Source organism: Mirounga leonina, unplaced genomic scaffold, assembly GCF_011800145.1.
Source record: "Mirounga leonina isolate KUSES-001 unplaced genomic scaffold, KU_Mleo_1.0 Mir_175, whole genome shotgun sequence".
NCBI classification, from domain to species: Eukaryota; Metazoa; Chordata; class Mammalia; order Carnivora; family Phocidae; genus Mirounga; species Mirounga leonina.
The window spans coordinates 137,606-150,086 of NW_023270453.1; the positions used below are offsets into that span (position 1 = coordinate 137,606).

Sequence of the window (12,481 nt, forward strand, 5' to 3'; positions counted from 1 at the left end):
ATATTGTTCTATTTTTATGCCCATTCCATACTAATTTCTTACTTTTTAATATATGTTCTGATATATAATAGACGCAATTCCTCTTCATTTTTTTATTGCAAATATTATTGGCATACACATGTATTCATTCTTCCAGATAAAGTTTACTATTTGTCAGGTTTCAGAAAAGAAAATGCATTGGGATTCTAAATGAGTTACTAAATGTGTATATTAATACGGGGAGCACTGAAATCTTTATATTGTTGAGTTTCCATCAAGGAAAATGATGTGCATCTTCATTTATTCAGATCTCATTAAAATTTTATAGTTTTTCCTGTGTATTTCTTACTGAATCTATTTCTAGGTACTTTATACTTTGTGTTGCTATTGTGAATGTGTTGTCTTTTGGTAACACAAAATAGATGAACTTCGAAGAACTGTCTAAAAATAGAATTGAAACTCAAACCTGTGCAGTAATTACCTAGAAGCCAGTTGAGAGAGACATTATACGTAAATGTTTCTCAGATGAGAAAAGGGGTGGGGGATGGCCCTTGGCTTGGACCAGACTGAAGAATGTCACGTCTACATGAACCACAGCACAGTGGCTCTGAATGCAACTTCTGCTTCATTCCATTTTGCTGTTAGGCCATTGCCTACAAAAACCCTTTCCAGAACTTACTAGGAGGTTGTTTTTCAACAATGTTATTTTCTATATTACATTTGTCATCTGTATGAAGCTCCCAAAGAGGAATCCCCCTGGTCTTTATTCCTCCTGAGAAACTGCTTTGTGCTTTTAGCTAGCGGACCCTATTATAAATCATGTAACTGATAGCATTTCCCACTGCATTGTCTGCTAGAGAGCTTAGCATCAACTTCTCACCCACTGCTAACATATGCATGGGATTTTCATGGATGCATTCAAATTCTAAGCTTATTCCTGGCCTTGTCGAACTTTCTTTCCAACATTTACGCCTGTTTTTCATTTATTTTTATCTTGTTACATCTTACATATCTTTGTAATCCACTTTAAATGTGTTCTGGATCAAAACAGACTTGAAAATGCTTAGACGGGTATAATCCACGCACCAGTTCACGAAATTGCATGATAAATATAATTACCACACCATTTGATATAAAGAACTTTATTTTGAAATAAGGAAATACAAATTCTTTGAAGTTACCATCGGTTTGTGTAGAATCATCTCAGCCTTAATTTCTAAAATCAATCTGACTTTTGAAAACCTTCTAGTAAAATGATTACAGTAAACTTTAGACTTAAAGTCAGGCGAGGATATATATACTTTATGAGAGTCATCATATTACTAGTTTTGATTTATCTTTTAAAATGTGTGTTTGCTCCCTGTTTCATTCTCAATACTGAAAACACAATTTCTCACAAAGATTTACTCTCTTTCTATATCTAAAATTTTCCAAAAAAGAATTTTTAGGCTACATAAATTCAAAACAACTATTTTTGTGACCCAGCATGAAAATGTGTAGAAGCAAATCAGAATTGTTTTTAACTGGAGGTATATCTTCAAGTAAAACAAAGATAGGACCAAAGACAAACACAGTTTATGGGAATGGGTTTTAGAAAGATTTTTAGTTCAGTGAAGTATATTAGACAGTGTTCTTAATAATACGTTGTTTTAAGTGTGAACAAAAAAATTTTAGAAAGGAATTTGTAATACTAAAATCGATCTATACATATTCGAACTATCAATAATCTGACTTTAAGAAAGTGGGACAAGGTGACTGAAGACATAAAACACTATTGAGTTTACGGGGCACCTGGGTGGCTCAATCGTTAAGCGTCTGCCTTTGGCTCAGGTCATGGTCCCAGGGTCCTGGGATCGAGTCCCATAGCGGGCTCCCTGCTCAGCGGGAAGGCTGCTTCTCCCTCTCCCGTTCCCCCTGCTTGTGTTCCCTCTCTCGCTGTCTCTCTCTCTGTCAAATAAATAAGTAAAATCTTTTAAAAAAAAAAAATACTACTGAGTTTATTTAACCAAGTGTTCCTGAACCATTCTGGGCGTGAAGAATGACAGGCATGAGGCCACGGTATTGTCCCAGGAACAGCGGCCGGCAGCTGGGTGCTTTACCACATGATTCCCAAAGGGCAGAGAGGCTCCTCGGGAAATAGTGGGGTGGATTAATTTTGACAATAATAAACTTTACATGAGGGACAGTGAGCATAATAGGATCTAATCAGACTGAACTCTTGCCAAGAACCTGAAATCAGAACCACCACCACCACCAAGTTCAATCCAAGTGTCCTCATTTCTACACAGAGAGAACATTTCTAATACTTTTATTTAAAGAAATAAAATCAATTGGTGAACTTCATAAGAAGTGTATATAATGCACTTCTTGTGTGAACCCCTTTTTGTTCATTTGGTACCTTAGAGATATCTGTAAAGATCTGCCTCTTTACTTCTTAACTTCATCAACTCGCCTGGATGGAACATGAGGTCAACGATATACACCTCAGGGGGAGGGAGAGCCTCAATCAGTCCCTTACGAGATTCATTCATCAACTTAACTTCATTCCAGGCTCTGCCATACTCCCCACGAACCAGAGAGCAGCCAATGCCAATTTTATCAGCCAGCGCCTGTGGGAGAAAACACAAGATCAACCAAAAGTGAGGAGGGAGAGGGGCGGAGAAAAATCCTTAGCTGGAAGACCCACCTTGTTGAAGGGGAAATACACAACTCTTGCAAAGAAGTGCTTAGAAAGGAGGCTGGAAAAAAGATGTGGAATATTGTGATAGGAGCCAATAAAATGTGGTAAGTTCCCTTGTTCCCCAAGATCCTGCAGACTCAAAATCTCTGTGTAGGTCCTGCTGGGAAGTGACATTTTTCAGGCAGTTACACTGCATTGTATCAGCACAAGATTGATAACGTCATTGGAGAATAGCTATTCCACGGGCTTTCAGCACTACCGCATCTATCAATCTTTCCATGCTTCTAGGCTGCTCTGTGGGTGTGCTATGCAGTGGGATTGAATGGAGGGATCAAACTGGTGGGGACCTCTTTCTTGCCGATTTATTCTGTGTGATGGGGACGCTGCCGTGAGCAGGGGGTTGGCCCTTTTTGGGATGCCTGATGCCACTTCCTCCGGAGTGGCTTATGTTCCTTAGAAGCGCTCTCTTCAGTTTGTCCTGATTTTGAAGTTATTTAAAAAGTACCTTTAAAATAATCTGGAGACTTCATAGCCACGTCATAGTGGATTAAGAGACTGCTCAGACTGCCTGGATTTGAATTTTGGCTCAGCCACTTACTAGTTGTTGTCACCTCAGGCAAATGACTCAGCCTCTCTGTACTTCTATTTCTTCATCTGAGAAATGAGGATAACAACAGTCGAACCTCCTTCCTAGCAGGGCGGTTATGGAGATGAAGGGAATGAATACGTGTCAAGGGCCTAGAGCTATGAATGCTGCACAGAGTAGGTACTCAATAGGTGTTCCTAGTAGAAGACAAGAATTGTGTTGTTTTAAAAATCCATCTATATATTAATGTGATTTATTGAATACCTACCCTGTGTATTGACTTCACCAAGGTAGTCTTTCTTGGGTGGACCAAGATAATTAAGACATGGTTGTCACTTTTAGAGCCTTCCATCCTATCAAGTCTGAGCCTGCCTGGTAAACAGTCAACTAGAATACAACAGGATCCAAATGGATGGCATTCTGTGGTATTGTCATTTATAATAGGATATACGCGTTTGGTCTTTGTCCCGTTTCTGGCACGGAACTCCTAAACCCTTGGAATTTCCTAAGTGATGAGAACAATAAAAGTGTCTTTCCTTATGTTAATGAGGTGACTTCTGGACCGCACTTAAGGATGGGGGCTGTTTGGCAGGGGAACCAATCTTATGATTGGGTTACAACATTTAGTCCCACCCTGAACCTGGGGAGGGGAGAGGGGTTGCAGGTTGAATCAGCCCCCAGTGGCAATGATTTCATCAATCATGGCTATGAAATGAAGCTTCCCTGAAAACCCAAAAGGTGAGAATTTGGAAAGCTTCCGGATTGGTGACCCCGTGGAGATTCAGGGAGAGTGGGGCACCTGGAGCAGGGCACAGAAGCTCCAAGCCTTCTCCCCCTACCTTTCTCTATGCATCTCTTCCATCTGGCTGTTCCTGAGTTATATCTTTTTATGATAAACTGGTGATCTAGTAAGTAAAATGTTTCTGAGTTCTGTGAGCCCCTCTGGCAAATTAATCAACCCTGAGGGGCTGTGTTCTTGGAAACCTCCAATCTATAGCGGGCTGGTCAGAAGTGCAGATGACAGCTGGGCTTGTGACTGGTTGGCTGAAGTTTGTGTGGTGGGGAGGGTGCAGTGTTGCAGGAGTGAGCCCGTAACCTGTGGGGTCTGATGCTGTCCCCAGGTGGGTAGTGTCAGAATTGAGTTGCATTGACCTAGCTGATGTCTGAGGATTGGCTGGATGTATAAAACCTGCTCCCCCCACCCTGGGCCTGCCACCTCTCCCCCCACTGGAATTGGTACAAGAATCCTCATACTCATTGTCTAGTGGGGTAGAGAGTCAAAAATAAACATGTTCTGGGGCGCCTGGGTGGCTCAGTCGTTGAGCGTCTGCCTTCGGCTCGGGTCATGATCCCAGGGTCCTGGGATCGAGCCCTGCATCAGGCTCCCTGCTCGGTGGGAAGCCTGCTTCTCCCTCTCCCACTCCCGCTGCTTGTGTTCCCTCTCTCGCTGTCAAATAAATAAAATCTTTAAAAAAATAATAATAATAAAAAAAAAAAACATGTTCTCTGAAATAATATTTATTGCTCTCTTAACTCCATGTCAAGGCACTTTAAGTCGTCAAAATAATCCTGTGAAATAGATAACGATTGCGTATCCCATTTTATGGAGAGTGAAACTGAGGCCAGATCATTTTCCTGAGGAAGGTCACCGTAAGTGGTGACCTAATGTGGAAGCCAGGGAATCTGTCCCCAGGGTCTGAGTTCCTAGCCTCAGGGTGATACTGCCTCCCACTGAGTTGAATGAGTTCCCAGCTGAAAGTCTCCATCTTCTCTGCAAAGTGCGAAACAAAGTCGTCTGCTTAGAGGAAGAGGCAGAGATGAAAGTGTTAGTAGGACAGACATGTGGGGCAGAGCTGCTGCGGGAAAAGGAAAAGCCTGTGACCAGGAGCTGGAAAAGAGTGGCCAGGCCAAATGACTGTCCACATGAGTTGGGCACGCTGACTCGGCTGTGGCACTCCCCACTGTCAAGTTCCATAGCCCGAGTGTCACAGTGGAAAGGGCAAGCAATCCGACTGGCCCCGGGGGGACTGGCAAGGCAGTAGGGAGGACGGATGGGGTCAAGAAAGTGGGGGAAGTTAGTGAGCCAATTATAAGGTCTAAGGATAATTCATCTAGGCTGCCAAGGGGGAAAAGTAAAGCCAAAAAGGAGGCAACAAACTGGAAGAAAATAGGGAAGATGAAGAGTATTCACAGGAGTGAACAATTTAGGAGGGTGGAAGGATAAAAGATTTTATCATTGGTATTAGCGGTCAGGCCGTCAGGGGTGGGCAAGACCCAGCTAATGAATTGTGTCACTCCATGCAGGTGTGAGGGTAATAGATTGAATTCGGCCTAATGAGATGGACTGAATGTTCGTGTCTCCCCCGCCCCGCCCACCCAGTTCATATGCTGAAACCTTGATCCCCAGTAGGGTGGTATTGGGAGATGGGTCTTTAGGTAGTTAGGTTCAGAGGAGGTCATGAACATGGAGCCCCCACTGCGGGATTAATGCTTTAGTAAGAGGAGGAAGAGATCAGAGCCTCCTGTCTGTCCGGGATGTGAGGACAGAGGCGGAAAGTGGCCACTGCAAACCAGGAAGAGGGTCCTCACCAGATGCTGACTCTGCTGGCACCTTGATCTTAGACTTCCCAGCCTCTGCAATTGTGAGAAATAAATGTTTACTGTTTAAGCCCCCCAGTGTATGCTCGGGTGCAGCCAGCTGGAGCGCAGACAGATCAGGAATCAGGAGAGGTCTGTGGGACAGAGGAAAGAATCTGGGCACCTTAGGCAGTTAGTGTTTAAGGTCACGTGACAGGAGGACTGCACCGTAGAAAGTACATAAAGTGAGAAAAGAGTCTGGGTTGGAACCGTGAGGGACCCCCACCTTGAAGGGGCGTGGAGGAAAAGAGGTCACCAAAGGCCACTGAGATGAAGTGGAAAGAGAGGACAGAAGTTACTAAAGAGAGTGGTGTCAACGGATGAGAAGGATCAGTGACAAATTCTTTGACATATCAAGTAAGACAGGGAGCTAAGGCCAGGCTGCAATGGGCTGAGGAGAAAAATGAGGCATGCTAAGGAGGGACTGAGATGACTAAGGTGCTGAGATGACTTTGAATTTTGACCTGGAATAAGAATTATCTACAGATAGAAGCAATGTGGTAGGTTTGATTCAGACAGGCATGGGTACGGGTGCCAGCTGGGCCTCTGGTTGATCTTGGGTAAATTCTCTCTTTGAGGGGCGCCTGGGTGGCTCAGTCGTTGGGCGTCTGCCTTCGGCTCAGGTCATGGTCCCAGGGTCCTGGGATCGAGCCCCACATCAGGCTCCCTGCTCCGCGGGAAGCCTGCTTCTCCCACTCCCCCTGCTTGTGTTCCCTCTCTCACTGCCGCTCTGTCAAATAAAATTAAAAAAAAAAAAAAATTCTCTCTTTGAGTTCGGTTTTCTTGTCTTTCAAACAAGGGTGTAATTTCAACCTTTGGCATTTGTGAGACTCTTCACAATTGCATTTATCAGGTGCTTGACACGTAGCTCAAAATGATGGTGGTCATGGTAATAGGAGCTATAGGAGTAGTTGTAGCTATGAGGAGAAAAGGTTTCTATTTCCTCTTTAAAGAGTACAGACTTAACTTTAGATTTTAAAGGAAAAACAGCTAGTAGAGAGAAAGAGATTTAAGGAGAAAATTTGATAAAGCAAGAAATCCAAGAAAATACAGAAGGTTGGCATTTGGATTAGAGATAGAATTCGCTCAGAACTGGAAGCAAGATATACATGGATGTAAAGAGGTTTGTAGGTATTTGGGAGGGGATAGGAATCTTATACATTCAGTCTAGAGTTCAGAAACCATTTTTGCAGCTCCTATTATATTCCAGACACTTGACACAATGGAGAAAAAAATCACCCCCTCTTTCTCGTATCTGATCCTTCTTTAGTGTCCCCGTCTCGGTGAATAATGCCATCATTACCAGTTGCCCCGCCCAGGACCTGAAAATCACTTTGTTCTTCTCATGCAGTCCCTCATACCACACCTAGGCAGACACCCAACTGTTTTAAATCTCCCTGTAAATTCACACCTTCTTCCACGTCCTCACAGCTATTGCTTTAGTAAAGGTCACCTATATTTCTTGCTCCAATGACCTTCCAGTTGGTCTTCCTGTCTCCAGTCCTGCCCCTGCTCTAATTGATTCCCCCTTCTGTTGCCTGAACGGTCTTTCAAAATCATGTTGCTGCTTTCCCCTTAACAACATTCAGTGGCTACTCACAGATTTTAGGATCAAGTGCAAACTCACATGGTGCTTTGTGATCTGGCCCTTAGCCTCCTCCAACCCCTCCTCTTTCCTTCATCCAGACAAACTACTCTACACTCCTCAGATGGACCAGGGGCTCTCATTCCAGTTATTTTGTATAAAATATTGGTTTGTTTAGAATGCTCTTGTCTTCCTTCTTTACCTGCTGAAATCCTACTTAGCCTCTAATACTCAGGCTGCATATCACTTCATCCCCTGAAACTTGCCCTGACATCTCCTTAGAACCCACAAGTCGGGCTTAGGCACCTGGGGTAGGGGCTGCCACTTTAGTATCTCTATATTCCCAGACCTTAGGAGAGCCCTTGGCCTATAGTAGATGTATGATAAATGTTGAATGAATATGTTTCTGATAGTCTGGCAAATATACACGTTACATATATATCTCAAATAGAAGTAACTCTAAACGATAGGATTAATATTAGCCAGTTAAATGTTAGCCAATGGCTCACACCATTATAATAATGACAAACATTTGTACCTATTGGCAAGTGAGGCAAAACATCTTAAGTACCTTGAAAAGCAAAGCTCGATGGTAGAAGATTCCTTTTTTGATCAGTCCAATTGGTATAACATTGGATTTAAGTTGAAATTTTAGTTCGCTTATATGAAGTTCCCAGCTGAAATCATGTAGTTTCTCTTTTGAAACTTTACCGCCCATTTTTTCTGCCACATACCTGTGTCAATTACATTGAGATCAAATCAGTCAAGTTTAATATCTCGTTTTGGATGCTTTGAGTGTAACTGTATGTGTGAAAACTATATTTCCTTTGACTTTTATCATTGGCTTTACTTTTTAAACTTACTATAAGCGTGTTAACATTATGCCTACTGTCTTCAAACTCTCATGTATAAACTGAAATTCTAACAATTTCATTCAACACAAAGGAAGAAATGAATGCTAATTTCAATATTTATAACAAGAGACAAATCAATATCACACTAAATTTGTATCAGTGCAGTCTTAAAGTTCTATCTTGCTCTTGAAAAGTATTTTCAAATGTTTCAATCTGAAATCCAAGGCATTGTACTAACGTATGGTCCTTCTTTTAAGGAATTTGAACTCAGAGATAATGTGAACAAATAGGAAATTTTCCCATTGGATTCCCAAATATTTTCAAGTTTTATAAGTTTTTGCCTTTTGTCTTATTATTATTATTTTTTTTATTTAGAGGCATTTATGTAACCCTGAAGTGAGAGGAGAGAGGAAGGGGGTGATATAGTTTGCCTAGGGGTTTCCCCCTCATTTGAAGCTCTCCCTGAAGAAGTCAGTAAACACACCTGCAAAAATCTTCTGTCGACTGATGAAGCCTACTACATCTTGGAGTAAAGGCAGAATTGCAAATTTTAAGAAAGAATTTCCTCTTGCTGTATGTAGGATCAAGCAAAGAAGAACAACGGCGAAAAACAGAGAAAGGGGCGGGGAGAGAGCTGTCGCACGGACCCCGCCAGGTATCCTGTAATGAATGCGGGAAACCAAAGGCACGGGGACAAATCTCTGGATCTCGCCTCGAAAAGGGCTCAGGTTAAAAAAACAATTATTTGGGAATGATGAAAAGTATTTCTGATAGGAACAAAGCATGAGGACATCTGACAAATGCTGAAATGAGCTAAATCAGAGTTCTGCTCGAGTCATCACTTCTCAAGGACATCAGGAAAACTTCAGTCGCCAAAAATGTTCTCTTCCAGTTCTGGCTGACAAGAAGTCAATGATCTGGCGGCTGTGTTTCTTGCAGTTGTCACGTCCAGGTTTGATGAGTGCAATGCACTGCTCCTTGGAATAGACACAAGCTCCCGTGGAGACTACAGCTGTTGCAGGATCCAGTAGCTCACTAACTGGTTGTCGGTGCCAATTATGGAGGCCACCCTCCACTTGCTGCAATTCCTAACCCCTTACAACTACCAAGTCAAGTTCTCAGATTTCCCTTAGTGGACTCACATTAAATGCTCTAATTAAGAAGGCAACATCACTGGCTCTGCCCAAACAGCCACCTCTTAGGACGCTCACAACCACACTCGAGAGCAACGCGAAACGCAAAATATCAGACATCTCTCTGACCTAAAAATAGTGATGGTTATTTGTATCAGAAAAGAATTTGTGGGGATGGGGTAACCTGGTGATGGGCATTAAGGAGCACACGTGATGGAATGAGCACTGGGTGTTATAGAAGACTGATCAATCACTGAACTCTACCTCTGAAACTGATAATACACTATATGTTAATTCATTGAATTCAAATTGAAAAAATTAAAAAAAGAAAATAATTTGTGAGTTTACAAAGAATTCACAATACACTTCGTTAAATTGTGAGCACCCCAGGTACCTAAGGAGTAATTTAATTTTCTTTCTCTCTTTTTTTATTTTTGGAGTAATTTAATTTTCAAACTTTTGATTCCTTCCTAACTTCTTCAGGATCACGTTGAACGATGCCTTTAATGGTTTAGCTGGAGAAAATGACAAAAGTGTTTTTCTTTAAGCAATTTCTAGCTCCTAGCTCTGATTCTTGGCGGAAATAGGACCTAAAATAGAAATTGGGCATTTTTTCCAATTTATTATGTTTCTGCTTCAAGGTCAGAAGTGGGGGGCAGTAATTACACTGTCGTTAGCTGAAAATGGGCTAAGAAATGCAAACCACTAAAATCAAAAACTTTGCTTCAGAAACTTAAAATGCTGATGTATATAGAGACCACTTACTCTGCAAGAGCCTCAATCTGCTCCTTAATATTGGTTATGGGAAATATTGACTTGGTCACTTCATACACATAAACACAGAAGCCCGGGTCGGAGGGAGGGTACCATTCTTTATCAGGGCTCCCTTCTCCGGCCAATTTTGGGGCTGCCACAAACTCCTCTTCCTCCTTCACTTTTTCCTCTTCTTTTTTCCCTCGGTCTTTCCTTTAAGAGGAAACGGCAGCAATCAAAGTCACAACATGAATAGGCACTAACTGCACTCCGAGTTCATCTGAAGAGCACACCAGAAAGAGAGTTTTTTATACCTTAACGACCGTATCATGTGCAGTTTTCAAATTTTTGATGACAACAATAGAGTTTTATGGTTTCTATATTATGTAAGCGAAATTAACTGTCAAGAGAACACAACATGATTGATACATATTATGAAAATCATATACTGGTCTTGCATACAATTGCCTAGCCAGATGTCTGGTGCATAGTAGGTATGTAATAAACATTTATTGAATTGGGAAAAAATAGGTTGCCTCCTCAGGGAGTGTAAGCCAGTCTTACATCATCTCTTGCTTCAGGTGAGACCTTCTGCAAGAAGAGTTTGAATCACTGTTTTTAAGAAAAATGACCCAGAACTTGGAAAAAAGGCAAAACAAAATAAGGCTAGCATGGAATTTTCATGTCATGCAGGGGAAGACTTACCTAAAGTTTTTATAGGGAAACGTACTTAGTTCTGTACTTAGGAAAACTGGAATGTACTTTGTAAAGATATTGTTTAATTAAAATATTCTGTGAATTAATCGTTTCAAACTTAGAGAATTTGCTAGCTAACATGTAAGTGTTTGTTTAGTAGAGATGCACATTATTTCCGTCAATGGAGAAGATATGGCCAGAGGTTATAGTTTATTGTCCTGTAGGATGGTAACCAGTTTTTGGGTTTTTTTTTAATGTAACTCAGCCATCTTTTTCTAACATCCTTTAATTAAATTGGATATAAATCCCTAGCTCCTCAAATGTCCTTTGGACCAATATTAACATCTTCCTGGTTCCCTCATTAATTTATGAGTTGAACAAAAGCAGTGACATGTATTCTCATTCCAGGTAACATGGAGTAGGCACATTTAACCCTGCTTCTCCTCCTGAATACAGTCCATCAAACCTGGACAGGATTCAACAGCTACTTGAAGACTCTGAAAAGCAAATGGTAGCAGGAAGATCCGAGAAGGTCTCTGGAATTACTGAACAGATGGTGAGTTTATCTTTTTATTTTTCTCCAGTATTCTCTAGACACGGCTCAAAATCCCGGAAGTGGGCATCAGCACAGAGAGAGTTCAAGGAGAGGCCCTCTTGAGAAACAGGAAAGACACAGAGCAGAGGAAAGCCATGTTTTGTTGTTTTCTTTTTTTCCCTCCATTCTCGTGTGTCCCAGCCCCCAAGGAATCCTGTGGCTGTGGCAGCAGTGGTGACATCAGCATCTCATAAGAACCCAAAATAACTTTATACTCACTCAGTCCTCATGTTGCTTGGCTGGAGAGAATAGGGGCAGTCACGGCCAGAGGATAGCAGGGCAGGGTAAATAAAGTTTCCCGACTTGAGGACCAAAAAAAACCCCCCAAGGAACCAACAAACACAAGGGAGATCACGAAAAGGGAAAAGCTCAGGAAAAAAATCAAGTTATTTATGAATTCTTAGGCTTACCCCCAAGCTGTGTACATATCGTTCTGACCCTAAACAGTACATCACAGATGTTGAGGCTAGAACGATGGGACTGACCACCACCACCCAAATCCTAAACTGGACGCCAGTTGGCACACAGTCAGGACTGCTCCAAATAGCACGGCAAAGCCTTTGGAAACTGGGCTGACAGTGGAATGACAACCCACAGAACACTGGCTGAAACTTGTTGAAGATTGAAAGCAGCTGGGTCTGGGCACCTGACGTCTCGGAGCGTGTGACTCTTGGTCTTGGGGTGGTGAGTTCGAGTCCCACGTTGGGTGGAGAGATTACTTAAATAAATACAACTTAAAAAAAAAAAAAAGAAGAAATCAGCTTGGTCAACTGCTGGCTAAAACAGACACACAAAAAGGGAAATTCTTCTTAGAATGCATATAAGACACATTTACCAATATTTTGATTACTGTAACTTTATCATAAATCATTAAATCGAGAGATTTTTTCAACTTTATTCTTTCTTTAAAATTATTTTATATACCCTTCCATAAAGGTTTTAGATTTAGCATGTCTATATCTAAAAAAATCCTGCTGGAATTT

The 12,481-nt window shown here is 41.7% G+C and overlaps 1 protein-coding gene across 1 annotated transcript in view; it reads right to left on the reverse strand.

Moving 5' to 3' along the window:
• Positions 1-1,941: 1,941 nt before the first annotated feature.
• Positions 1,942-12,481, reverse strand: part of ARMC3 (armadillo repeat containing 3) — a 92,583-nt gene continuing 82,043 nt past the window's right edge. The window contains exons 19-21 of the mRNA XM_035021492.1: positions 10,220-10,420; positions 8,039-8,201; positions 1,942-2,588 (exon numbers count right to left, since the gene is read on the reverse strand). Coding sequence (XP_034877383.1) covers positions 2,379-2,588; positions 8,039-8,201; positions 10,220-10,420 — 574 coding nt within the window. The 3' untranslated portion in view covers positions 1,942-2,378. The remainder of the gene's footprint in view (positions 2,589-8,038; positions 8,202-10,219; positions 10,421-12,481) is intronic.